The sequence below is a fragment of the Patella vulgata genome, chromosome 6, assembly GCF_932274485.2.
Source record: "Patella vulgata chromosome 6, xgPatVulg1.2, whole genome shotgun sequence".
Taxonomy (NCBI): Eukaryota; Metazoa; Mollusca; class Gastropoda; family Patellidae; genus Patella; species Patella vulgata.
Window position 1 is genome coordinate 33,845,904 of NC_065884.2, and position 27,853 is coordinate 33,873,756.

Genomic DNA, 27,853 nt, shown 5'->3' on the forward strand with positions numbered 1-27,853 from the left:
TTGGATAGACATACAAATAACAAGCCAAACAGAGATTTATATAAGGGCTGCGTACAGATCAACCTCGTAGTAGTTCTCTTTTCTATTTTCATTCTACAAGAATAATTTCACAGAATATTTACAGTTTAAAAGTTGTATATATAAATATACCCATACACACACACACACACACACACACACCCAATCACACACTCATCTATACATCTTAAATAAAAGTATATTTTTCAGTTGGTATATTAATACAAATATATCTATTTGTAATTTCATTAAATGTTACCTGTGATAAGTAATTATAATATAGTTAATATAAAAATATGTAATTATATAGTCAGTATGTGATCTGTTGTCGTGTTAAAATTATGTTAATGTATGATTGTGTTGGAAAGCATAATTCTATATTGTAAAAGGTTTCGCTCTAAACCCAAAATAAGAAATCTATTTCAAATAACTTTGAACCACGTGGACCTCAAGAGAGCGAAACTTAACGAAAATTCTCGAGGCAAGTTAGGGTGTCGAAGGAAATTATCGAGACATAGTTACTTAACTAAAATATATTTCATCAATTTTCAATTTTAAATGAATAATATAATAACATATCATACTTATCTGTACATCTATACATAGCGGTACATAGCCTTTTGAAATACAAAGCATAATAATATATTTATAAATAAATTGTGATGGACTAGCTATTCGATTCCTTTTAATTTTAGGGATTAAGGCGTAATTTATCTTCATTATTCTCAATATGTAATACATTAGATGTCTTGAATAGTTCTCTAAAGTGGTTTTATTTATAATGAAACAACAGATATTGAAAATGAGATTCGGTACATTTAATGAATAATTTGATTACATCTATTACTTTCCCAGTTTTAACAAACTTATTTCGAAGTTTTATTATGGCTAGGCAGGCAAATGAAAGTAGGAGAATAAAAAATGATTCATATCTTCAATTTGTCTTCTTTGGCAGAGTGTACAAAAGGGTTCATCAATAAGTCTATATGTATATAATTTCTCATTAGTGTATATAACATTATGTACAATTCTACAGTCATTTTCAATACATTCATTGCTTTTAAAATAACAAAACATAGATGCCCTGGCATTATACAAGCGTCATTATTAATATTATTCCAGGCAATTATCAAAGCTCTATAAAATGTTGGTATATTTCCAAGACCACCTTTGAAACATTTCATAGAAAATACTTCTATATCTAAATTCATTCTATAATATGATTTTAAAAAGTAATTGAATAAGTGTTTCCATACAGCATTATAAGAATTATCAATATATCTTTTTAGCCAAACAAGTCTAAAAGCATCTTGTCTTAAAATTATTTTGGGAATATTTAAACCTCCTTGGGCATGACTGCCAAGAATAGTTGAACCTTTTATTAAGTTTTTTTTTTTACCAAACCACAAGAAATTCTTAATAACTGATTCGATCTCATTGACAATGTAGTTCGGTATGTTTAAGATTCTTAATGGATACCATGAAATTGACATATATAACATATTAATAACAAGATTTTCCCATTAAAGTAAGGTGTCTTTGGGACCACATATTAGCTAGGGTGAGCGTACAGTTGACAGCGTGCTGATATAAAAGAGATCGGGTGGGGAAGCCAGGTCTTGTCTACGATATCACCTTAGGTGGAAGTGGACGTAAAACTCCAGAAACGAACGAACGAACGAAGCCGGGTATTGAAATACAAGTAATATTAATATTAGATTTGATGAGGGCGTTTAGAGGTTGTGCCGTAAGGACATACAGTAGTGCAGACAATGGACAGCCCTGTCTGACTGACATGGTAACGGGAAAAGAACGTGACAAATGACCATTAATTCTAACACAACTACGTACATCTGTGTATAAAGTTTTAACATGGTTAATAAAATTAGTTCCAAAGTTGAAGTGTTTTAAAAAAGAAATAATATAGGAATGAGACACTCTATCCAATGCCTAAAGGGCATCTAATTTTAATAAATAACATTGTATGTTTTCAAAGTCTACAAAATCTAAAATAACTCCAATCGAGAATATATTACTGGCAATATCTCGACCTGGAACACATGACTGATCAGGCGAGATAAGTGTACTAATTACTGACCATATAGTTTAGAGCTAAAATTCGAGAATATATCTTGTAATCAACATTCAACAAGTTTATAGGTCTAAAATTCTTCAGATCTCGCTTATAACCTTTCAATTTATAAAATAAGGAAATAACCCCATATTTCATTGTGTGAGATAAGGATTGAACATTAATTATATGATTTAAAATATATGAATAGATAGGACCTATCACATCCCACATGCGTAAATACCAAGTAACAGTTAATTCGTCATTACCCGGGGATTTGCCTCGTTTCATACCGTTAATTGCTGTATAAATTTCAGTAGGTGCGATCTGCCGGTCACATGACTGGCTATCGATATCACTCAGTCTACTTGAAGCATGGTTACAAAGTGTCGTCTGCTCATCAGAATCGACTGCTAAATCAGCTGTATAAAATTTTTCATAACATTCACAACATGTATAAATACATTACTTTCCTGATTTTTATACGCCCATATCGGACCATAACTTCCAGAATGATGGCCCCTGATTGTACGAAAAATTGCGTTTTTAGCTTGTGGACCCTATAGAGGTCATAATTTTTATCCCATTTAAAAAATCATATTATTATATCAAATAGCGTAAAAATACGGTATATCAAGGTTGTGGACCCTAACTTCCAGAATTATGGCCCCTGATTGTACGAAAAATCTTGTTTTTAGCTTGTGGACCCTATAGAGGTCATAATTTTTATCCGATTTAAAAAAACGTTTTAGTATATCACCGTTACACTCTAAGGACGGCTGAGTTCGAATTTCGTGAAAATTGGCCCAAAACTGACAGAAAAAAAGGGCCACCGCTCGTTCTCAAATAGCATAAAAATATGGTATATACTTTAAGGATAGTTGAGTTTGAATTTCGTAAAAATCGGACCAAAACTGACAGACAAAATGGCCTCCCCCTGTACTCAAATAGTGTAAAAAATATGGTATATCAATGCTGTGGACCCTCTAGAGGTCACAATTTTCTTTTGATTTTGATGAAACTTGAAATGTAAGTTAATAACCCAAAGATCTCTTGCAAAATGGACGTATCTAGCATGGCAACTCCTTGTTGTAAATATTTTTGATTGTATTTCAGGATGATAGAAGAGAGTATCAAATCTGTGTTCACTCAATTTAATTTCTTTATACATAATCTGGCTCAATTAAAGTTTTCTAGCCATAACGAAGGTGCACTTTTATCCTTTGTACCAAAAACATACAGGTAAGTTAAACATGTAAAAGTTGATTATAAACGTTTATTACGCACAGCTCTTTTCGGAAAACACAATCATGCTGCTTCTAATTGAGCCGAGATGGATGTTCATTTGGTGAATTATTTTTATACGCCCACGTATTGGGAACTCTCTACAGACTACATTTATCATCTGATTGTTTTGAAATTGATATATTTTGTTCACATCAGTGAGTTGAAAAAACCTATTTAATTTCAATAATTTCTGTTAATTTCTTCTAGAGTTATGGTCCTTATTTCACTTTGTTGAACCTTATGAATGCTCGATTGACAAAAGTATGATCTGTATGAAATTTATATGCATCATATAAATTAGTAAAACGAAGAATCATTGAATTTCCGCAATCATCTGCAGTTAGGGCCCTTCTTTCACTTTGTTGCACCTTGTGAATGCTCTAACGACAAAAGTTATCATCCGTTTGAAATTTATACACATCATTTAAATTACTAACACGAAGAAGCCTATTGAATTTCAGCAAATTCCAATTATTACGTATAGAGTTATTGCCCCACCTTTTGAACATTCGAATGACGAAAGTTATCATGTAATCTGTACGAAATTTATATACATTATTCAATTAAGTGAAACGAAGAATCCTATTGAATTTCAGCTAAGTGGATAAGACGCTGGCTCGCTAGCCTGGAGGTCGGGTGTTCGATCCCTGCATTGGCCGAGAAAGATCATCCAGATTTTCCGGGGGGAACCAACAGCTGTCTAGTCGTTCGGATGGCACGAAAAACCGAGGTCCCGTGTATATATTGGAATGCACGTAAAAGATCCCCCGGCAGTTGGAATTCGATATAAGAGTAGGTGATAGTGCCGTTGCCTGGGCAAAATTTCCCTCAGGGTCGCTTTCATCCAGAAGCAACATTTAGTTGCAATATTTTTTGATCTGGAGAAAGCATATGATACCACGTGGAAACACAGTATCAGACGCGACCTCCATAACCTCGACCTACGAGGGCGCTTACCTATCGTCATTAAACAATTTTCTGGAAGATAGGTCATTTAAGGTATGACTGGGATCAATATTCTCTGACCCGGGGGTTCCACAGGGAAGTATTTATCTCCAACTCTTTTTGCAATAAAAAATTAATACTATCCCAGCGTGCCTTAAACCAGGTACAAACGGCACTCTTTATGTTGATGACTTTCAGATGTGCTATGGTTTCACAGACATGTGGATAATCGAACGTAAGTTGCAACTTTGTTTGAATTCACTTCAACAATGGGCAACAGAAAATGGATTTTGTTTTTTGAAATCCAAGACTGTCTGCATGCATTTCTGTCAGAAACGAGGTTTGCATCCTGATCCAGAACTTTTCTTGGATGGCAACTGCCTTCCAGTTGTGGATGAAACCAAATTTAATCCCCCACATTAAAAGCCTCAAAAAGAAATGTCTGAAAGCCCTCAACATATTGAGAGTCTTGCTCCGATTATATCGAGCATTAATAAAATCACAACTCGATTATGGGTGTATTGTGTATGGGTCTGCCCGCGAGTCTTATCTCAAAGAGCTCGACACCATACACAACCAAGGACTTAGAATCAGTTTAGGAGCATTTCGTACATCTCAAGTGGACAGTTTATACGTTGAGGCGCATGAGCCCTCACTGCACAACAGACGTGATAAACTGGCCCTGCAGTATGCTACGAAAATAGCATCTTTACCAAATCATATTTCATTTAACAACATATTTAGACCTTATCATGAGCAACTATAACTGGTCAAAACGAATGTTATTCAACCTTTCGGTATTCGCATACAACCCCTTTTGTCTGAGGCTGGTATCAGCCTTGACAGTATTGCGAATACCCCAATCTTGAGAGTTTCGAATCTCCGGTTGTACTTGTCAAGGATTAGGGTCGTCGGTCTAATCTTGTGGGTTTTCTCTGGGTCCTCCGGTTTCCTCCCACTGCTAAAGACCCCTACACGAAAGCGAATTATTGAAATAAAATTAAACCGTATGTTAGTCACGAAATGACCTAGTTTGTGTCGAGTACATGTTAAACCCCATTTCTCTCTCCCTTTCTTTAGAACTCCGCCGTGGGCTATATCTCTCCCAAAGATCGAGATAAAAGAGAGATACAAGCTCCACGGTGTTCCAGTTTCTCTTTCGAGAGCTAAGGTCTAAATATGGTGATTATGCTCCAATATATACAGATGGTTCGAAAGATGATGATCGGGTAGCTTTGGCTACCGTGACACCATCTGAGACCATTTCTGTCCGCCTCCCACCTGCTGCTTCCATCTTTACAGCTGAACTCCAGGCTATTCTTCAGGCTTTGGAGTTTATTCAATCATCATCTAATTTAAAATATATAATTTTTACTGATTCTTTGTCCTCATTACAAGCAATAAATAACAAACAGCTTGATCACCCATTAGTAGCAGATATATATCATCTGAGAAATAGGTAAAGGTTAAAACGTACGTTTGCCGCATTAAAAACTTGCAAAACGGTCAATACCTACGTATCTCGATAAAAAAATAAAATTCGGATTATAACTCCTCATTATGGCTTAAAATCTCTAGATAAGGTGTGTTAATTAACAAGGGTGAAAAATGGACTGAAAGGCGAGTTAATTATCGCTAGGTGTGAACAACTCTGGGACGGTGCGTTTTCTGTACTGAGTATGTTAATTAACCGACGGGTTAAAAACGAATGACACGGTGTGTATTGTTTAATTGGTGTGTTTTCTCGATAGTTGTTATAACTGCAACAAAAGGGTATAATCAAGGACCAACCGACTTTATCTGACGCGCGAGTGTTAAATGGAAACTTGGGAAGGAAAATTGTTTTTACCGTGCGATTTTTCATTCGCCGGTGTGTTTTTCGCAAATAGGACTTTGTATAAAGACAGGAGTTTATATGTGGAAGTTGTATGGGGCTGTTTCTTCTATGTGTCTTTTGTATTTGTTGATGAACATAAGACGCAGTATGTGTTTTATAGTCACGCCACTTATAAAGTTGCATAATAAAATATAAATATGGACCCTAATCTGTCGTAACAATGTCGTCATTTATAAGTATCCAGCAGTCAGGCCCCAATTTGAATATATCCGGGTATATAGCGATAAGCTAAATTTACCGTATGTCTATATATATTCTTTTGTTCTGACAATTTATTGTTTTGCGGGTTGAAATTAGTACCACGTAAACGGTAACTCATTGCCGGTTTATTGTTTTGCGTGTTGAAATGAGTACCGCGCAACCCGTAGCTCATAGCCAGTTTATTGTTTTGCGTGTTGAAATTAGTACAATGTACGTAACCCGTACTTGTTTCGTTGCAACTTTAAATAGATAACCATTTTGCAATTATATTTATATTATAAACAAAAAAATGTTAGCTGTTCAATAATAATTGTTATATAGCCAGCGTATTTAACAATCATCACATAGATGGTTTCCTATACCGTGAGGGTTTGAACAGTGTTTCATTAATAATTAATTAGACCTAGCAAAACTTATTTAACAATCGTCACATATAGATGGTTTCCATAGCCGTCAGATTAAAGTACATAGTTGAGTATTGGTGGGAGGACATGAAATTTCATATATTATATAAATCCCATGTAATTTCGTCAAATCACTTCATTGTGGAAGCGGGCGCTACATTAAGTTATTTGAGACACACTCTTCTATAATTAAACTAATTTTCTTTACGATGTCGGTTCGATATCAGTGTTGGTGTACGCGTTTTGATGGAAGTGAAGAATATAATCGTCGAACTGTCGAGGAACACATCGTAGACGAAAGAGACAGAGGGATTATTAAAAGATGTATTGCATAATGGTGTTTATTTTGCCATCCGGTTTAACAGTTCGCCGGATAATGAAATGTCCTTAGAAATAGTCAGGACCCACATAATGCGCACAATAATAAATTTTCTGAAATAATAATAATTCAAACAAGTCAAATAATTAATTGATTCCAAGTATATCATGGCATGTCAGTACAGACTACTGCAATAAGAGTTATTTTCTTTATTACAAATAATCACAAATAACCAAATCAAAATAAGACAATAATCGTCATAAATTTATTCACATTGTTGATATTTTCAATAATACCATTATTGATCATGAAAGCTAATTAATAGCTGAGAGACTAATCTTGTCGGCTCATAATCTTAATTGGTTAACTAGAACTGCAACGCAGTAATGACGGGTTTCACGGGTGCCCCGTTACCCTTGAACATGTGTCACTTTCGGTACCGATGAAACCATTAAAAAGGTTTCTATATAAGCATTGCACACACCAAGTAAAATGTACGCAGAATCAACCAAATCCAGTAATATCAATTCATTGTATACATTTGTTACATGTAAGTGATCCTGACAAAATTACATTATTTCCGGTGATAATGAAAATGCTAAATTAGTTTTATGAAATCAGAAATGGCATAAGTATGGTGGCTGATTGGTATCATGTCGTAATGTCGTGATGTCGCCTTTCATAACGCGACAACCCTACATCACGACATTTCTACCCGACATTACGACAACCCGACACCACGACATTTTTACCCGACATCACGACATTTTTACACGACATTACGACACTAAAAATGTCGTAATGTGGGGTAAAAATGTTGTGATGTCGGGTAAAAATGTCGTGATGTCGGGTTGTCGCGTTATATCTTTTCCCAATGTTGTACATCTCTATATTCGTTTAAAAAACAACTTAAAACACATTTATTTAATCAGGCTTTTAACTGACTCTGTATACAATCGTTAACATGTTCATAATCTTGTTGTTTGTTTATGATTTTCCTAAGGCTAAGCAGAGATAAGGTCATTTCGGGACTAACATATGGTTCAATTTTATTTCAATAATTCGCTCGCGCGTTTTTAGCTTGTGGACCCTGTAGAGGTCATAATTTTATCCGATTTAAAAAAACGTATTATTTTATCACCGTTACACCCTAAGGAAGGTTGAGTTCAAATTTCGTGAAAATCGGACCAAAATTGCCGGATAAAATGGCCGCCGTTTGTACGCGAATAGTGTAAAAATATGGTAAATCAAGGTTGTACGCACATTCGCCTTTTTGTCCCCCGCCTTTCGAAGAAAGCAGGCGACTATTAAAATGGGTTTGTCCGTCCGTCTGTCTGTCCATCACACTTTCTAATTGAGCTAGAATGTTCAAACTTGGGGTAGGTATTTATTAGGTCAATACCTTGATGGAGTTCGAAGATGAGCATATTCTGCTTGGGGTAAGCAGAGATAAGCAATTTGATTGGTTGATGCTTTGGGACACGATAACTTTAGTTCTAATTAAGTGAGAGTGATGAAACTTGGTGTAAAGTTTCATTACATCAATACCTTGATAATGAGCATTCGGCTCAGGGTAAGCAGAGCGATAAGCAATTTGATTGGCCGAGACTTTGGAAAGCAATAACTCTCCATCTAATTGAGCTAGAATGTTCAAACTTGGTGTACGTGTTTATTAGCGCAATGTCTTGATGGAGTTCGAAGATGAGCATTTTCTGCTTAGGGTAAGCAGAGATAAGCAATTTGATTGGTTGATATGCTTTGGGAGACGATAACTTTAGTTCTAATTAAGTGAAAGTGAAGACACTTGGTGTATAACTTTATTAGATCAATGCCTTGACTAAGTTCGATAATGAACATTTTCTGCGGAGGGTAAGCAAAGCGATAAGCAATTTGATTGGTTGAGACTTTGGAACACCATAACTCTCCTTCTAATTGAGTTAGTATGTTTAAAGGTCACCGGAAAAGCATCAATTTTTTTTTTAAATAATGCAAGTAATTATGTCAACATATCCTTTCCATAAGTATAACCCGAGCCCGAACGTCAATAATACCTGCAACAGGTAAATTTCAACATTAGTAATTTCCGCCGTTCTCCGTCGGTAGTCGGAACTTTCCCTCAATAAGCAATCCGTGACGTCATTTTAGTCCTTCTGCACATAGAAATATAGACTAGAATATGAGCAGAAGGACTAAAATGACGTCAAATTTACGGAAAGTTACGACTACCCACGGAGAATGGCGGAAATTGCTAACGTTGAAATTTACCTGTTGCAGGTAATATTGCTTATTGAGGGAAAGTTCCGACTACCGACGGAGAACGGCGGAAATTACTAATGTTGAAATTTACCTGTTGCAGGTATTATTGACGTTCGGGCTCGGGTTATACTTATGGAAAGGATATGTTGACATAATTACTTGCATTATTTAAAAAATTTATGAACCTTTTCCGGTGACCTTTAAACTTGATGTAGGCGTTCATTAGGTGAATGCCTTGATGGAGTTCAATGATGAGCATTGTCTGCCTACGGTAAGCAGAGATAAGCAATCTAATTGGTTCATGCTTTGGGGCACGATAACTTTAGTTATAATGATGTTAGAATGTTTAAACTTGATGTAGATGTTCATTAGGTGAATGTCTTGACTGAGTTCAATGATTAACATTTCGAGCTAAAGCTATGCAGAGCTAATCAATTTCATTGGTAGATGCTCTGGGACAAGATAATCTTGATTCTAACTGATAGAGAGTGATTAAACTTAGTTTATAGTTTGATTGCTTGATGCTTTTGAAAAAAGTAAATGTACAATTAATTAATATGTGTCATCTATTTATTTTGGGATTTCGGCGGGGGACATCAGCCTCACTGTTGGCTTGTTTAGCTTGTGGTCCCTCTGGAGGTCACAATTATTATCCGATTTAAAAAAAACGTTTGATTATATCACCGGTACACCGTAATGAAGGTTGATTTCGAATTTCTTGAAAATAGGACCAACATTGCCAGACAAAATGGCCGCCTCTTGTACGCGAATAGTGTAACCAGCGGCTGCCAGGATACGCCCACATTTTCGAGAGATGGATAGAGAACAAGCTAACAAGAAATAATAATCACAAATAACCAAATCAAAATAAGACAATAATCGTCATAAATTTTTTCACATTTTTGATATTTTCAATAATACCATTATTGATCATGAAAGCTAATTAATAGCTGAGAGACTAATCTTGTCGGCTCATAATCTTAATTGATTAATTAACACGTCAGTGTTATAAACTCTACCAAATGTTGACTCATCTGAATGTGTATTGGTCTGTTTATAAAGTTTAACACTGATATGTTTATTACCCGAGATTATGAGCCGATTATAAGATTAGCCAACATATGATTTTACCATAATATATTAACATGGAGTTTTAAAGTTATAAAAGAGAAACCAACATATTTTTGAAAATCAATATTAATTTCATTTTCAGAGAACGTCTATTGGAAAATTGCTAGCTGATCCAACAGATTCCCCATTTCCCACATTGCAAAACAGATCAACATGTCAAATCGATTCAGTTACTGGTATAAGGTTTTAAAATATCATGTCTTAAATAGCCCCTTCGTCCCTTTAGATATATATTTTTTTATACTTTAACTTAAAAATGCAAGACACAAACTGCTTACCGTATTTATACAATAGACGATAAATATCCCAAAGAATAACCCGGTTCAGTTTCTTTCCAATAATTATCACAAAAACAAATCATTAAATTTCATTTTTCCAGTTAACATATTGAAGAAGCTTTCAATAAAACACCTAACAACCAGATCTTATGAATGGAATCTTGTCAGGACAGAACTTAGATTAATAGTAACTGATGCGACAATTACATCAAAGAGTCCACATCAAAAGAGTACAAAGGAAATTGCCTAACAAAAAAGCGTGTATTAGTTAAAGGGGCATGGTGCGATATAAGGGATGATTTTTGTGCCAAATTACAAAAATTATCACCACCGGTTAAGGAATGATTTTATTGACAGGAGTATGTCAACTGCGAATATGATGATTAAGTATTCTTTTCACACGCTGCATGCGCCAACCTTCAAGTCTATACCGATTCAAAAATTTAATTATCTCTCATATCCACAATTTTTAAAGCCTGAGTATTATCGTAAATAAAATTAATAGAATCCGTTGTAACCTACTGGTAATACATGATGTAAATTGCAGGAGATGGGGTGTGCTATTCATCGTAGCCCGTTCGTAATTTAGCCATGACAACGGCACATATTCTGTGTGAAAATCCAGATTGGTCGCGTCCCAATGATTTCTTACTACAAGGACGTAACTAGCTCAGAGAAACGATGGGGTGGGGAGTGTTCTCAAGGGGTGCTGTAAAATTGACGGACAATGTATATCTATTGTTTTTATGGACGACAATTTTTTCAAAGGGGAGGGGGCAAATTTTTGCGGGGGTGGGGGGCTTTGCCCCACCTGCCCCTTAGTTACGGGCCTGACTTACTGACAATACAGAATATAAGTATTGTCTACAAGACTACGGCATGGTAGCAATTTGTTGTTAAAGGGGCTTCTATTTTAGTCAATTATCGATTCCTATTGATAGCACGTGTGAATTCACGTAATTTGGAAACTTGGCTGGCAGTATGCATTGACTCACACTTTTTGGTGGCGAAATGAAAAGGTCATCAAGGTATTATCCGACTGATAACGTGTTAATGTGCATGTGTTCAGCAAGGTTGACAGTGACTTCTGACGATGTGTGCTTAAAAACAGGAGATGAAGGCATTTAATTCATTTGTGATTTAAACCCGAAGATATATTACTTCAGATGTGATTTATCAATTTAAAATGCATTGTGTAACTTATTTGTCAGAATGGAAATGGCTATTTCAATGGACAAAACTTTCGCCCACGGTAAGACCAGCATCTATGTGTGTAAATTTTGAAATTTCGTAATTTTAATGAGTTTGAAATAGTCGATCGATGCAAGTATTAAAATGTCGAACATATTGATGAAGTAATGTATCGGTACAACCATAATTCTGTTTATTTTATTATATAAATGCCTGCCAATGTTTGATATTTGTTATATTTTCAATATAAGCCAGTAAAATCTGCGTGTCTAACCGTGTTAAATTAACAATCTTTTTTTGCTGATATTCGACTACGATATCACAGCCGTGGAATCGCACGAAAAGAAATGAAATGGAATTTAATGTCCTACTGTTCTGCTCCTAACCTGGGCTAATGAAGACGGAGGGAATCGCACGATAAATACATAAACCTATTTCAAACCAGCTATGGATGTGCTGACTGTACATGCGTGAAAGTCAGACTTTTTAAAATTCGCCGTGGATGGCGGTTTAAAATAATCACGGAGGTCGGCAGTTTACTCAAATTCGCGAAGGAAATTTAGAGCGGAATTTTGAGCTTGGGCCAGAGCAGATTGATTAACTGACGTCGTCGATTTTTACATTTATATTTTATTATGCAACTTTATAAGTGGCGTGACTATAAAACACGTACTGCGTCTTATGTTCATCAACAAATACAAAAGACGCATAGAAGAAACAGCCCCGTACAACTTCCACATATAAACTCCTGTCTTTATACAAAGTCCTATTTGCGAAAAACACACCGGCGAATGAAAAATCGCACGGTAAAAACAATTTTCCTTCCCAAGTTTCCATTTAACACTCGCGCGTCAGATAAAGTCGGTTGGTCCTTGATTATACCCTTTTGGTGCAGTTATAACAACTATCGAGAAAACACACCAATTAAACAATACACACCGTGTCATTCGTTTTTAACCCGTCGGTTAATTAACATACTCAGTACAGAAAACGCACCGTCCCAGAGTTGTTCACACCTAGCGATAATTAACTCGCCTTTCAGTCCATTTTTCACCCTGGTTAATTAACACACCTTATCTAGAGATTTTAAGCCATAATGAGGAGTTATAATCCGAATTTTATTTTTTTATCGAGATACGTAGGTATTGACCGTTTTGCGAGTTTTTAATGCGGCAAACGTACGTTTTAACCGTTACCTATTTCTCAGTGTGTGATATTAGTTTTTATTTATTTATATATATAAATAATAATAATGTGATTATTTGTTTCTAGTTTGTCTCGTAGCATCACCATATGTTTAGTGCAATATAGCCCGGTTGGAGCTGACGTGACATTTGGCGACGAGGATGGTGGTGTTACACCTCCCACCACCCACACCATTTCTTTCTACACCAGGTGAGCCTCCAGTCCCATGGAATCTGGTACAGTGGATTTGAAACCTATGTGATCGCCACGAACCTTGACACGCAAGATGTTGCAGACGCTCGCAAACATTCAGTGTTGTTGCACTGTCTTGGTGCAGAGGGACAGCATATTTTTCACTCTCTAGGTGAATGCCCAATGTTTCTTGAAGCAGTTCGTAAACTAGCAGCACATTTTGGACCAAAATGTGTCGAAGCTCCGGACAAGAAAACTGTCAGACAAGTTCAACAGCCAGTTCTACAGCCCAATTCACAGTGTCCTACAGATGTCTTTGTTTACAGTATAGATTCAACTTCAGCAGATAATAGTTTCAAGAACTGTACTGTCAACATAAATGATGTCGATGTAGACCTAATGATGGATTTGGGTGCCAAAGTATCAATTCTAAATGAATTTCCATATGACCAAAACTTTCAAACCTTTCCTTTAAAATCTACCACACAAGCTTTAACTGGTTACAATGGAAGTGTTATTCCAACAGTTGGGATTGTCTCCTTGCTGGTTCAATATCAAGAACAGCTTATACCAAACTTTCAATTCTATATCGTCAAACAGGGTAACAATTTAATGGGTGTCGACTTATTCAATTGTCTTGGTTTCCAGATTCTAAGACAACCTCAACCATGCTCGGATGTTAACACAATCAGTATGTTGAATGATTTTCCGAGTCTAGTTTCCAGTTTCGGTAAAGTCACTACATTTGTTCACAAACCAAGGGTGAATCCAAACATTGCACCTGTTTCACTAAAACTGCAAAGGTTACCTCTCACAGTTAGGGATGAAGTTTCTAAGGAATTGAAATGTCTTGAAAGTGAGGATATCATTGAAAAAAATAGACTCATTGCCCTGGATATCCAATCTAGTCATTGCTCACCGGAAAAACTGATCAAATAAGACTCTGTGTTGATCTACGTGAAGTTAACAAAGCCATAATTCCAGACAAGTACCCACTTACAACACTGGATGAACTGATGTCTGAATTCCATGGTTCAACAATTTTCTCCAAGCATGATCTTAGACGTAGCTATCTCCAGGTACCATTAGAACTTAACAGTCGGAACCTCACAGCCTTCATTACCCATGATGGTGTATTTCCGTATAAACGTATGCCATATGGATTGTCATCAGCACCCGGTGAATTTCAGAAGATTTTTAAAACATCAGTTATCAACTCGTGCGAAGGAACCATTAGTTTAATTGATGATATGGTAGATATTTCATCCTACGAACAGATCACGAAACACTTAAAACACTGCTCTTGACGTCTGGTTCTGGACATCGTCCTCTACATACCTACAGATGGGCCGACAGATTGCTCCAATATCATTTTGATGTTCAGCATGTAAGCGGTAATAAGAATATAGTCGCAGGTATGCTCAGTAGACTCATACCCCCCAGGATTCTGATACTGATGATATGGATATTAACCTGAATGGTCTTGTTACACCTTCAGAACTTCAAGCATCTTCACAAGAAGATCCTCTTTTTCAACAGCTGAGGGCCTACATTCAAGACGGTTGGCCAAAACAAGTTAAACCAGAACTCAGAGTATACCACACTCATGAGGATGAAATTACCTTATTTAATCGTTCGTGTATATCTTGTGTTTTACGTGGTGTTATTCCCTCGTCATTGCAAGAGCGTGTCCTAAAAAAGGTAACATGATGGTCATCCAGGCATAGTTCGGATGAAGCAACGGTGTCGCGAAACAGTTTGGTGGCCAAAAATGGATTCACAGATAGAAGATATGTTTGTAATTGTGAGGCGTGTGCTGTAAGTGGTAAAGCTTCTAAACCCGGACAACCACCATTACAACCTACTCCTTGGCCTACACAACCTTGGCAGTCTATCCAGATTGACATTTTTGGAGCAGTACAGGTGACAACGTTTTCTAGTAGTTGTGCACGAATTACATTCTAAGTGGCCAGAGGTAGCTTCAACAGGAATTATAACTTTAACTGCTATTATCAAAATACTTGATGAATTGTTCTCAAGATGGGGAATACCAGATACACTTACATCTGACAACGGACCTCAGTTTATCTCGCATCAGTTTGAGAAGTATTTGGAAAACTTGGGTATCAAGCATCGCCCAACTTCACTTTAAAATTCTCAGTGTAATAGAGGCACTGAAAGATTCAATGGACGTAAAACTAATCTTTTAGAGGGGAAGAACTTTGCAGATTCAGTTAGATCTATTCCTCAAAACTACAGGGCAACACCTCACACGTTGACACATACTTTGTTCGTGTTAAACGTCCAATCAGATCACATGAACTCTCTTCAGCATTTTCGAATCCTCATATCATAAAGATAGTCGGAGATTCGTCATTCAGATTAGATGATGGTACAATATGGAATGCAAGAAGATGTGTTTTATCAAAGCATGGTCCAGTTGTAATCCCACAACCTATCCGTCCTAAATACAATCTTCCCGGTACAACGGCAGCCCACAACGATCCACCACCGATCCCAACAAGACAGTCTAATAGAATTCGAAAGACTATTGTTGTTAGATAATTATCAGTGATAACAGTAAAGTTCATATATAAGTGACATGTAAAGTAAAAATTGTTCAAACTGTTAATTGCACACAATCCTTTTATTTCAATTAAGTATGTATATAAACATCTCTCTAAAAAGGGGGGAAATGTTGTATCTGATATGTACATGGGAATGGGCCTTTAAATATACGTAACGTTGTACTTATAGACTGTGCGCGCAGATATTGCTGTCTGCGAGCGAGCCGCCATTTTGGTGTATGAGAAAAATAAAGTCTGAAAACAAACTAACATTTTCTACTCTAAAGTATGGGTTAGACATAACAGGACTCTCAAAAGAGAAAGTCTGAAAAAATCTTAGGTTAATTTGGTATCATACGGTAGTTCATTCATTGGGCAGCCAAACGATAAACATTTTCCCAAAAGTATCCATTTTTGCATTTTTTATGAAATATCGGACATCATTTTGAGTACTTCTGGTTTACAGGCCACTGTCGAGATAGCTTTATCAGATGGTTTGGGCATATCACTGTATGATCTAGAAGTGTCAGAAACCTCTATTGGAAATTTTTAAAAAATAATGAGGGTTAGAAAATAGGCAGAAACTTCGAAAAATTCGAAACATAAAGGGCAATAACTCTAATGAAACTAATATTGCTGGAAATGTAGGTCAAATTTGAAAAATTCGAATAATTAAACAAAATTGACTTGAGATCAAATTTTTGTACTAAAATAGACAGCAACAAAATTTTCAAATTTTAGACCCTGAGGCAAGCTATCCAAAAATGTAATTTTTTTAGGGGATAGCTAAAGAACTTCTGAAACTCTGACCAACTTCCGGTTTTCAACCATTCGACCTCTTCTGTTCAAGGTAGAACTTCGGAAATGGTTTTGTTCAGTAGCAGTGACATGGTGTTGCATTAGAAATTGCAACCCTGATTTTCACAAAACTTTAAAAATAAGCTCCCACTGACCAGCTTAATCGCTTGTGATCAACATTTGACCCGATTTTGAAAGTTCTGCACTTTTTTGAATGATCTCGCTTCATAAAACGTAAAAATTGTAGTTTTTGGTAAAATAACACCACTTCCGGTGCCGACATGAAACTCTATCAGAAACAAAAAGAATCACAATTGCGACTTTGGAGCATATGAACTTCCTTTTATACAAATCGAACAATAAATAATTAATCTAGGACCGAAAAACTGAATAAGCCAATAGCAGCTAACGCAAATTGCTCAAGTCAGATGACTCTTTAATCCTGTTATAAAATACCATAAAAAAATATTCATAAATAGAAAAGATTTTTGGAAAAGTTTATATTTTCTATATTTGGCACCTAATATCTACAACGATTTGCCGAAAACCAAAAATCAAAAGTAGTATAGCTATGTGCACTGTTTCTGGCAATGCCAAAAATGTGTGGAAAGTTAAAATCCAATGATTATTGTGAAAATGATTGCAATATTTTTAAAAACAACTTCGGTGATTTCAGACATTTCGCATTGACGGTAATTGTTGCTTTGAAAGGTCCTGCACAGGAAAAAGCATGTTTTCCAATTTGTGAGTTAATAGTTGGACATAATTAGGTGATGCTTTTTCTGAGAACGGAGAGCTCTACAAAACTTTTTATTATTTCATCACCCTCTCTTTCGGTCCGTCCCTCCATCTGTCAACAATTGACTTGTGTATACGATAAGAGACTAGAGTTTTTATACACCTACATTTTGATATGGACGTATATTGTTGTCGCCCCTGTCCGTCCACCCACCCGTCCACATTTTGTTTGTAGACACTCTACAGTTCATAATTTAAATCCAATTTTGACGAAATTTGAAAGGTTTATATCCCAAAGATCTTGGCTCCTTTGGATAATGGCATGTATCGTACCGTAACTTTATGGATTATGGCCCCTTGTGTTTAGCTTGTGGCCATTCCAGAGGTCACAATTTTTATCTGATTTTGACGAAACTTGAAATGTATATTTATAACCAAAAGATCTTGGTTCCTTTCTATGTTTATGCATATTGGACCCTAGCTTCGTGGATTATGGCCCTTGATTGTACGAAAAGTCACATTTTTATCCGATTTCAAAACCGTTCAAATATATCACCGTTGCACTCTAATGATTGTTGAGTTCGAATTTCATGAAAATCGAACCGAAACTGCCTGACAAGATGTTGTGATACCTGTAGATGTCACAATTTTTATCTGATTTTGATGAAACTTAAAATATATGTTTATATCTCTTGCAAAATGTGGGCATATTTTGCATGGCAACCACTTGTTAACAAATTTTTCTCAAATATGGCCTATTTTCTCAGACCCCCTTATCTCTTTGTGTGGTACCACACTCCACATTTTTGACATAAAATAAATTTGATAGAGTGTTCTTGTGTTTTTTACCACAAGAGTTCCACAAGATATTGGACATAGAAAAAAAATCTATTTTTTTCAAAAATATCTCCTCAGACTGCCTTATCTCCCTCTGTGGTACTACATTCCACAAGATTTTCAACTTACTGTCTGTTTCAAAAGATACTCCGATTCTAAAATTCTTTTGCCATTTCTTCAGTTTTTAATTTAAACCGCCAAAACTTGGTGACATACTTGAAATTGTCATCTTGTTGTTCTCTTCGTCGAGTCTTAAAGCCTCACTATTCTCTTGTAAATTTCACATATTTTGACGTTGTTTCTTTCTCAAAATAAAAACATTGCAGAGTGCGTCTGCGTAATGGGACACTTGCATTTCAAGTAAAGGGTAGACAGAAATCTACAATTCTGGTACATTCGGTTAGAAATATTTAGTGACCGAAAATTTGCCCGTTTCGGGCAGTAATACTTATTAGATTTCACACTTTGAATCTTGTGTTAAACACCGATGTTTTTTGCTCAGAATAATATTATGTTCTGTTCTGGTTCCAGCTGCTTATTTTGCAGTAACTGATCATTAAGCCACTCGGTTCTTGAGATCAAGGACTTTTTTATAAACACTTTATTAGTTTTCCAAAGTACATAGATTCTGATCAGCTGTAAAGAAACATTTAAAATCTATTTATCTAAATTATCTCCCTTTGGTGATACAGTTTTTAGCGTATAAACTAGATAATTATTATCCGATAATTATTATCCGATTGACGCAGAATCAACGGCATAGTATACACGATGGTACTAGCTATAATAATTATTGATACAAAATATTATTTCATCGCAATTTAGCTGATATATATCTGAATAGCCCTCGTAAATAAGTAGAGGAGGGCGGAAATCAATTTTCGTATTCCTTTTTCCTGAAAATGTTATTTAACTCCCTTATTATATAATATTTATATTTTCTAAACTTTAATGTAGGGTTGATATATAAGATCAACCGAAAACCCATGAATCATTCTGAATTTTTGCCATTTGTGAGAAATAGGCAATTTTGTGGGAGTCACTTTTCAAAAGTATATAATATTGTTCTATTTTCATGACATATGCACAATTTGATGCCTACTGCGACTGTTCATTATTGTAACCTTCTTGTCATTAGAAATGACGTCAATGCGTACATATAGATATCATTATCAAAAGACAGTTTATAACTTGTTCCATTGTCCAAAAGTAACTTTTACATTGTTTTGCCCAACACATCTATAGTGATTTTGAAAAAAAAAACCTATATTATCAACCCTTAAAGCAAACATGTTTTTTATACGCCCACATTTCATGGACACTCTACAGGTCACAATTCTTATCTGATTTTGACGAAACTTGAAATATAGGTTTATCTCCAAAAGATCTCGGTTGCTTTAGATATTGCCATGTATCGGATCGAAACTTCATGGATTATGGCCCCTGATTGTACGAAAAATCATGTTTTTAGCTTGTGGACCCTATAGAGGTCACAATTTTAATCCTAATTTGATTAAACTTGCAATGTAAGTTTATAACCCAAAGATCTCGGTTCCTTTTGAAATGTGCGCATACGGACCGTAACTTCCTTAATTATGACCCCTGATTGAACGAAAAATCGCGTTTTTAGCTTGTGAACTCTATAGAGGTCATAATTTTTATCTGATTTAAAAAAACGTTTCAGTATATCACCGTTACAACCTCTAATATACTGTAGTAAAATACCTACATTTTTTCGAAATATTGATTTTTTTCTCACAAGTAATGATTTTTGGCACTTAATGCATGCATACATAGTAGACAGTACTTGTTCGGAAAATCTGATGGATGATTATTAATCTACATAAAAAGTTTTTTCAAATCCCCAAAATTTAAGAATATTGTCTAACTAGAAGACATAAAACCAGTACATCAAAATAGAGCCATGGAATAGTAGTTTTAAAACTTGTGAATGGGTACCCCAATTCAAAAGGCCATAGCTCTGTCAATATTAATGCTAGAGTCATATAACTTTGCAATTTTACATAAGTTTGTATATGTACTATAAGACATTTTTTTTTCATAATATTCTGAGAGGGTCACCGGACAACTTTCTTAGAATTTGGTCCACTTGAAACGGAATGACTCAGATGTGAATTTATTGTGGGTACTATTTATTTGATTCTATTGACATTAAGTATAGAGATAATTGGTTGAACTTTTTGTCCCCCGACTTTCGAAGAAAGCAGGGGACTATTAAAATGGGTTCGTCTGTCTGTCTGTTTGTCTGTCCGTCCGTCGGTCTGGCACACATTTTGGGACACAATAACTCTCTTTCTAATTGAGCTAGAATGTTCAAACTTGGGGTAGGTATTTATTAGGTCAATGCCTTGATGGAGTTCGAAGATGGGCATTTTCTGCTTAGGGTAAGTAGACATAAGTAATTTGATTGGTTGATGCTTTGGGACATGATAACTTTAGTTCTAATTAAGTGAGAGTGATGAAACTTGGTGCGTAGTTTCATTACATCAATACCTTGACTAAGTTCGATAATGAGCATTTTCTGCTCAGGGTAAGCAGAGCGATAAGCAATTTGATTGGCCAAGACTTTGGAGCACAATAACTCTCATTCTAATTGAGCTAGAATGTTCAAACTTGGTGTAGGTGTTTATGAGGTCAGTGCCTTGATGGAATGAGAAGATGAGCATTTTCTGCATAGGGTAAGCAGAGATAAGCAGTTTGATTGCTTGATGCTTTGGGACATGATAACTTTAGTTTTAATTAAGTGAGAGTGATGAAACTTGGTGTATAGTTTCATTACATCAATACCTTGGGTAAGTTCGATGATGAGAATTTTCTTATTAGGCTAAGGAGCGAAAAGCATTTTGATTAGTCAAGACTTTGGAACATAACTCTGCTTCTAATTGAGGTAGAATGTTTAAACTTGATGAAGATGTTGTCTTGACTGAGTTCAATGATTAACATATCGAGCTAAAGCTAAGCAGAGATAAGCAATTTCCTTTGTCGTTGCTTTGGGACAAGATAACTTTGATTCTATCTGATAGAGAGTGATGAAACTTAGTGTCTAGTTGATAATCAGTATGATTGCTCGATACTTTTGAAAAAAATAAATGTGCGATTAATATGTATCATCTATTTATTTTGGGATTTCGGCGGGGGACATCAGCCTTACTGTTGGCTTGTTTTTTATTTTAACAGTATGAGTACAGATGGTAAAATAGAAAGAGTTAAACTGTTCTCCATACAGAAACGTTATACACCGGAAAAACGCTATGTAAGTTTTTAGCATTTACTTACCCCTGCTTCATTAACCCAGTCGGAGCAGAACAGTAGGACTTTATTCCCTATTTCATATAATTACCCCAAAATAGTCTAGTGCATTTTAAGGGCGTTGCCATGTCTAAGATTCGCATGGACCCTATAGAGGTCACAATTTTTATCTGATTTTGTTGAAACTTGAAATGTAAGTTTATAACCCAAAGATCTCGGTTCCTTTCATTATTAGCGCATATCGGACCGTAACTTCCTGAATTATGGCCCCTGATTGTACGAAAAATCGCGTTTTTAGCTTGTGGACCCTATAGAGGTCATAATTTTTATCCAATTTTAAAAACCATATTATTATATCACCGTTACACCCTAAGGACAGCCGAGATCCAATTTCGTGAAAATCGGCCCAAAATTGACAGACAAAAACACCGCTGTTCGTTCTCAAATAGCGTAAAAATATGGTATATCAAGGTTGTGGACCCTATAGAGGTCATAATTTTTATCCGATTGTTGAAACTTGAAATGTAAGTTTATAACTCCAAGATCTCGGTTCCTTTCGATATTCGCGCATATCGGACCGTAACTTCTTGAATTATGGCCCCTGATTGTACGAAAAATCGCGTTTTTAGCTTGTGGACCCTATAGAGGTCATAATTTTTATCCAATTAAAAAAAACGTATCATTGTATCCCCGTTACACCCTAAGGATGGCTGAGTTTGAATTTCGTGAAAATCGGCCCAAAATTAACAAAGAAAATGGCCGCCCTTCGTTCTCAAATAGCGTAAAAATATGGTATATCATGGTTGTGGACCCTATGGAGGTCACAATTTTAATCCGATTTTGTTGAAACTTGTGATGTAAGTTTATAACCCAAAGATCTTGGTTATTTTCGATATTTGCGCATATCGAATTGTAATTTCCTGAATTATGGCCCTTGATTGTAGGAATAATCACTTTCTTTTTAGCTTGTTCTCTATCCATCTCTCGAAAATGTGGGCGTATCCTGCCTGGCAGCCTCTGGTTATCCGGTTTTGTTGAAACTTGAACTGTAAGTTTATAACCCAACAATCGTGGTTCCTTTCGATATTTGCGTATATCGGACCGTGACTTCCTTAATTATCGCCCCTAATTGTACGAAACATAGCGTTTTTAGCTTGTGGACCCTATAGAGGTCATAATTTTATCCGATTTAAAAAAACGTATTATTATATCACTGTTACACCCTAAGAACGACTGAGTTCGAATTTCATGAAAATCGGCCCAAAACTGACAGACAAAATGGCCGCTCTTCGATCTCAAATAGCAAAAAAATATGGTATATCAAGGTTGAAGACCCTTTTTTAGCTTGTTCTCTATCCATCTCTCGAAAATGTGGGCGTATCCTGCCTGGTAGCCGCTGGTTTGATTTTCTGGAAATTTGGCATTATTATTGACACCATGAAAAAACACTCCCGTAATTTTATTAAGCATTAGCTTAGCTATTTACATGCCAAAAATCATTTAATTCGGATCAGGCAAGACTGAGAACTTTTTAGATTTATGATGAAAATTGATCATTTTTAAGCTGATTTCAAAATTAATATCTTTAAAATTACAAGAGATATGTGCCAAAACTATGACTTGGATTGCAGCTTCAGATGTCTATTTAAAGATCATACCAAATTTATGTGGAGCAGAGTTTGAAAAATAATATAAAGCTAGAACTGCGATGCAGTAATGACTGGTTTCACTGGTGCCACGTTACCCTTGAACGTATGTCACTTTCGGTGCCACGTTACCCTTGAACTCATATCACTTCCAGTCAGGGCTGCCGACAACCAGTATCGCAGCGCAATTTGCGATACATGTTTAAGGTCATGAGATGAAGAAGCCTATTGATTTTCAGCGATTTCCGATAATTACTGCCAGAGTTATGGACCTTGATCACTTCAAAAAATCTTATGGACGCTGTAGAGGTCAAAGTTAATATCCGATTGACTTTAAATTCATACACAGTGTTTAAGGTCATGAGACGGGGATTCCCTATTGATTTTCAGCAGTTTCCGACAATTACTGCCAGAGTTATGGCCCTTTATCACTTTATCTTGTGGACGCTCTTGAGACCAAAGTTAATATCTGATTGACTTTAAATTTATACACAGTGTTTAAGGTCATGAGACGAAGAAGTCTATTCATTTTCAGTGATTTTCGATAATTACTGCCAGAGTTATGGCCCTTGATCACTTCAAAAAACCTTGTGGATGCTCTAAAGGCTAAAGTTAATCTCATTGACTTTAAATTTATACACAGTGTTTGAGGTCACGAGGCGAAGAATCCTATTGATTTTCAAAGATTTCTGATAATTACTGCCAAAGTTATGGCCCTTGATCACTTCAAAAAACCTTGTGGATGCTCTAAAGGCTAAAGTTAATCTCATTGACTATAAATTTATACACAGTGTTTGAGGTCACGAGGCGAAGAATCCTATTGATTTTCAAAGATTTCTGATAATTACTGCCAAAGTTATGGCCCTTGATCACTTTGAAAAATCTTGTGGACGCTCTAGAGGCCAAAGTTAATATCCGATTGACTTCAGATTGATACAGAGTTTAAGATCTTGAGGTGAACAAGTATGTTGACTGCCCGGACGATTTAGCTGCTGTGGGCGTATGTTTCGTTGCCTGGCAACCTATCTTTGCTCAAATCAGACCTTTAACCCTGGGTAAAATGCCATAAAAAATATTCATTAATAAAAAAAGTTTTTTGTCAAAATTTGGCGCCTAATATCTCCGAAGATTCGTCAAAAATCTAAGGAACCGTAGCTATCTGCCTTGTCTGTGGCCATGTCAAAATGTATCAAATATTAAAATCCAATGATTATTGTTAATATTACGGCAATATTTAAAAAAACGGCAACTTCAGCGATTTTGGACATTTCGCATTGTCGCAGAACGTTGGAAATAGCTTTAAAATTTAAATCAAACCCACTTTCCCAGGAAAACCGAAGACATCGAATTGATCCGACAAGTAGTTTCTGAGATATGCTCAAGTGGAAAAAAAAATAATATTAATAATAAGAATAATAATCCGAACAAAAACAATAGTGTTTCACACAAGCTACGCATTGTGAAACCCTAATTAATTGCGAAGTTACCATTGGTTAGACATGGCAACGCCCTGAAGCTATAATTGTATGGCATTGTCTTCCAACAAGATGAAACATTCTTTGACATTTTATAACATCATTTCATTATTGTAATTATGATGGTGGTAGGAAAGATACCTGTAGACAGAACTGAAGGACACTGGGTTTTACATCACTGTATATGCACGGTCATGACGACTTGATAAAAAAAATGACCAAATTATGGCCCCTGATTGTATGAAAAATTATGTTTTTAGCTTGTGGTCCCTCTAGAGGTCACAATTATTATCCGTTTTAAAAAATAGTTCTAATATATCACTGTTACATTGTAATGATGCTTGAGTTTGAATTTCGGAGCAAAACTGCCGGACAAAATGGCCACCCCTGGTATGCAAATAGTGTAAAAATATGGTATATCAAGTTGTGAACCCTCTACAGATCATAGTTTTGATTCGATTTGATGAAACTTGAAATACATGTTTATAACCCAAAGATCTTTGTTCCTTTAGAAATTCGCGCATATCGGATCGTAGCTTCTCTATGCATCTCTTGCAAAATGTGGGCGTATCTTGCCTGGCAGCCGCTATTTTTTTTTTAATGACTATTTTAATATGTTTCCTCAAGTTGATTTATCTAAGTTTTTCTAAGTACACATAGGTCACTACTTTGTTTTTTATATGCCCACAGTTTCATGTGAAACTTCCAATCAATAGAAACAGGTAACACAAACCAATTACAGATGCTTTGATTGGATAAATTTTGACTAAGTCAAAATGATGCATTTGATATTCAGATAAGTTGATATACAGTAATTAATAGAATACAGTATAAAAAAAACCCATCAATTTATCCAACATTTCGTCACTAAAAATATTAACTTCTTCAGTTATGAACTAAATACAAAATGACTGGAATGATGACGTCATGGAATACATAACATCAAAGGTTAGCTTATAATAAAGGTAAAATATTACAAAGAAAATAAAGGGGGGGTGCCCAAGTTCAGATTTTGTCGTTGATACTGTGAGGTTGAAAGGTTTTTAATCTTATAATCCAATGTAATTCGATTGTGCGTCTATTGGTAGTAGAAGTATATAGCTCAGGGTCTGTGCCAAGTTGTTTAATTATTTGATAGTCAAGGTTTCGACTGGAATGTCTCGGTAAATGGAAGTGGGAGGTGACTGGGGTGTCTCTCTTGTGGGTAATATCACGCATAGTGTTCCTTCAGCCTAATGCGGAACAGTCTTTTAGTTTCGCCTACATATGTGGCGGGTGGGATGAGGTGTAGGAAAGGTAAGAGTGTGTGTCTGTAGGTTTACAGTAAAGGTTAAATGAGAGTTTCTTGGTTACAGGGTTAAAGCTTATCATAGTGTCTAGAAACGGCACTTTATGAGTAGAGTATTCGGCTGTGAACTAAATAGTTTTGTGGAAGGTGTTCATCAGTTGGAGGAAATCTAATAATTTGGAGTTTCCAAGTGTCCAGATAAGAAAGATATCATCTATATACCGGACAAAGACTAAAGGGGTTAAATGGACGTATATTGTCGTCGCCCCTGTCCCTCCGTCCATCTACAATTTGTTTGTGGACACTCTACAGGTCACAATTCTTATCCGATTTTGACGACACTTGAAATATAGGTTTATCTCCAAAAGATCTTGGTTGCTTTCGATATTGGCATGTATCGGATCGAAACTTCATGGATTATGGCCTTTGTTTGTACGAAAAATCACGTTTTTAGGTTGTGGACCCTATAGAGGTCACAATTTTAATCCTATTTTGATGAAACTTGAAATGTAAGTTTATAACCCAAAGATCTTGGTTCGTTTCCATATTTGCGCATATCAGATTGTAACTTCCTGAATAATGGCCCCTGATTGTACGAAAAATTGCGTTTTTAGCTTGTGGACCCTAAGATGTCATAATTTTTATCCGATTTAAAAAACCTAATGCCCCTTTAAATTTTAAAAAATAAAATAGACTTGAGTTAAACGTTTCATCGACACATTACCTCGGTCATTTTGGGACAACCCCATAGGTTATCTTTTCTATGGTGGAACTTTGCTCAGGCACTGGCATTTAAGTCCAGACTGCTTTAATTGTTACCGTTTAATCTTGCGTAAATAGCGCTAATTTCTACTCTGTGTCCAATTATTCATAAATATTGTTGAATTTCGGCGAATAGTGCTCAATTTGTACTTCTATCGAATTTCAAGGTGTCCAATTACGCAAGGTGTTAAATTTTGTTGTCAAACATCTAATTTCACGTGCGATGTTCAGATAATACGATGTGTTTGGTTGTTGGTCATCGTTCAGTTTTGCAGCACAATGTTAAAAAACTGTAATTAGTGTTAGTTTTAGTACTGACCTGTTGCGATATGGTGAAATATTATTTTTCAGGAATCATACGACGGCAGGTATCTGTAATGCCTGTCATTATCCAGGGATTATTTTTCAAAATCACTACGGTGAAACAGATGTTGGATTTTTAATAACGACGGGAAGGTTCCGAAGCAAAGCTTTCTTGAGATGCACATACCGTTTCGTCCACAATCATAAAACGTGTATTTATATATCCATTTAAAACAGTATTTCCCACACTGACAACCCATCCATGAATGATAAATCTCACGCATCTGATTTACTTGTGTACACGTCGACTCCCTACCCTTATTAAATCCTTTTGTTTAAATGTCTTCGCAATTAAGACTAACAGCATGGATATTGCACCAATCATATATTACATAATATGGGATCTATAGAAAGCATTATTAATTATTGAACAGTCGTGCTAATTAGACGGGACGCTTATAATTCAACACGTGTCGAGAAACTAAACAATAGTTAATTAGACGCAATTAGTGAAACGAAGAATCCTATTGAATTTCAGCAATTTCCGTTAATTACGCTGTGAGTCATGGCACTTGTTTCACGTTGTTGTACCTTGTAAATGCTCTAACGACAAAAGTTATTATCCGATCTGTATGAAATTTATATTAGTAAAACGAACAAGCCTATTGAGTTTCAGCAAATTTCTGTTAATTACATCTAGAGTTATGGCCCTTCTTTAACTTTGTTGAATCTTGTGAACGCTTGAACGACAAAAGTTATCACCTAATCTGTATGAAATTCAGATGCATCATTTT

The 27,853-nt window shown here is 35.7% G+C and overlaps 1 protein-coding gene across 6 annotated transcripts in view; it reads left to right on the plus strand.

The window, feature by feature from the left end:
• LOC126825420 (phosphatidylinositol 4-phosphate 3-kinase C2 domain-containing subunit alpha) overlaps positions 1-27,853 on the plus strand; it is a 684,289-nt gene that overhangs the window by 565,870 nt on the left and 90,566 nt on the right. For all 6 annotated transcript variants that reach the window (XR_008788423.1, XR_008788424.1, XM_056101571.1 and 3 more), the window contains 2 exons: positions 3,206-3,331; positions 21,514-21,589. Coding sequence is in view for 4 of the 6 variants with exons in the window: in XM_056101571.1 (XP_055957546.1) it covers positions 3,206-3,331; positions 21,514-21,589 (202 nt within the window). In the remaining 2 variants the exon portion in view is untranslated. The remainder of the gene's footprint in view (positions 1-3,205; positions 3,332-21,513; positions 21,590-27,853) is intronic.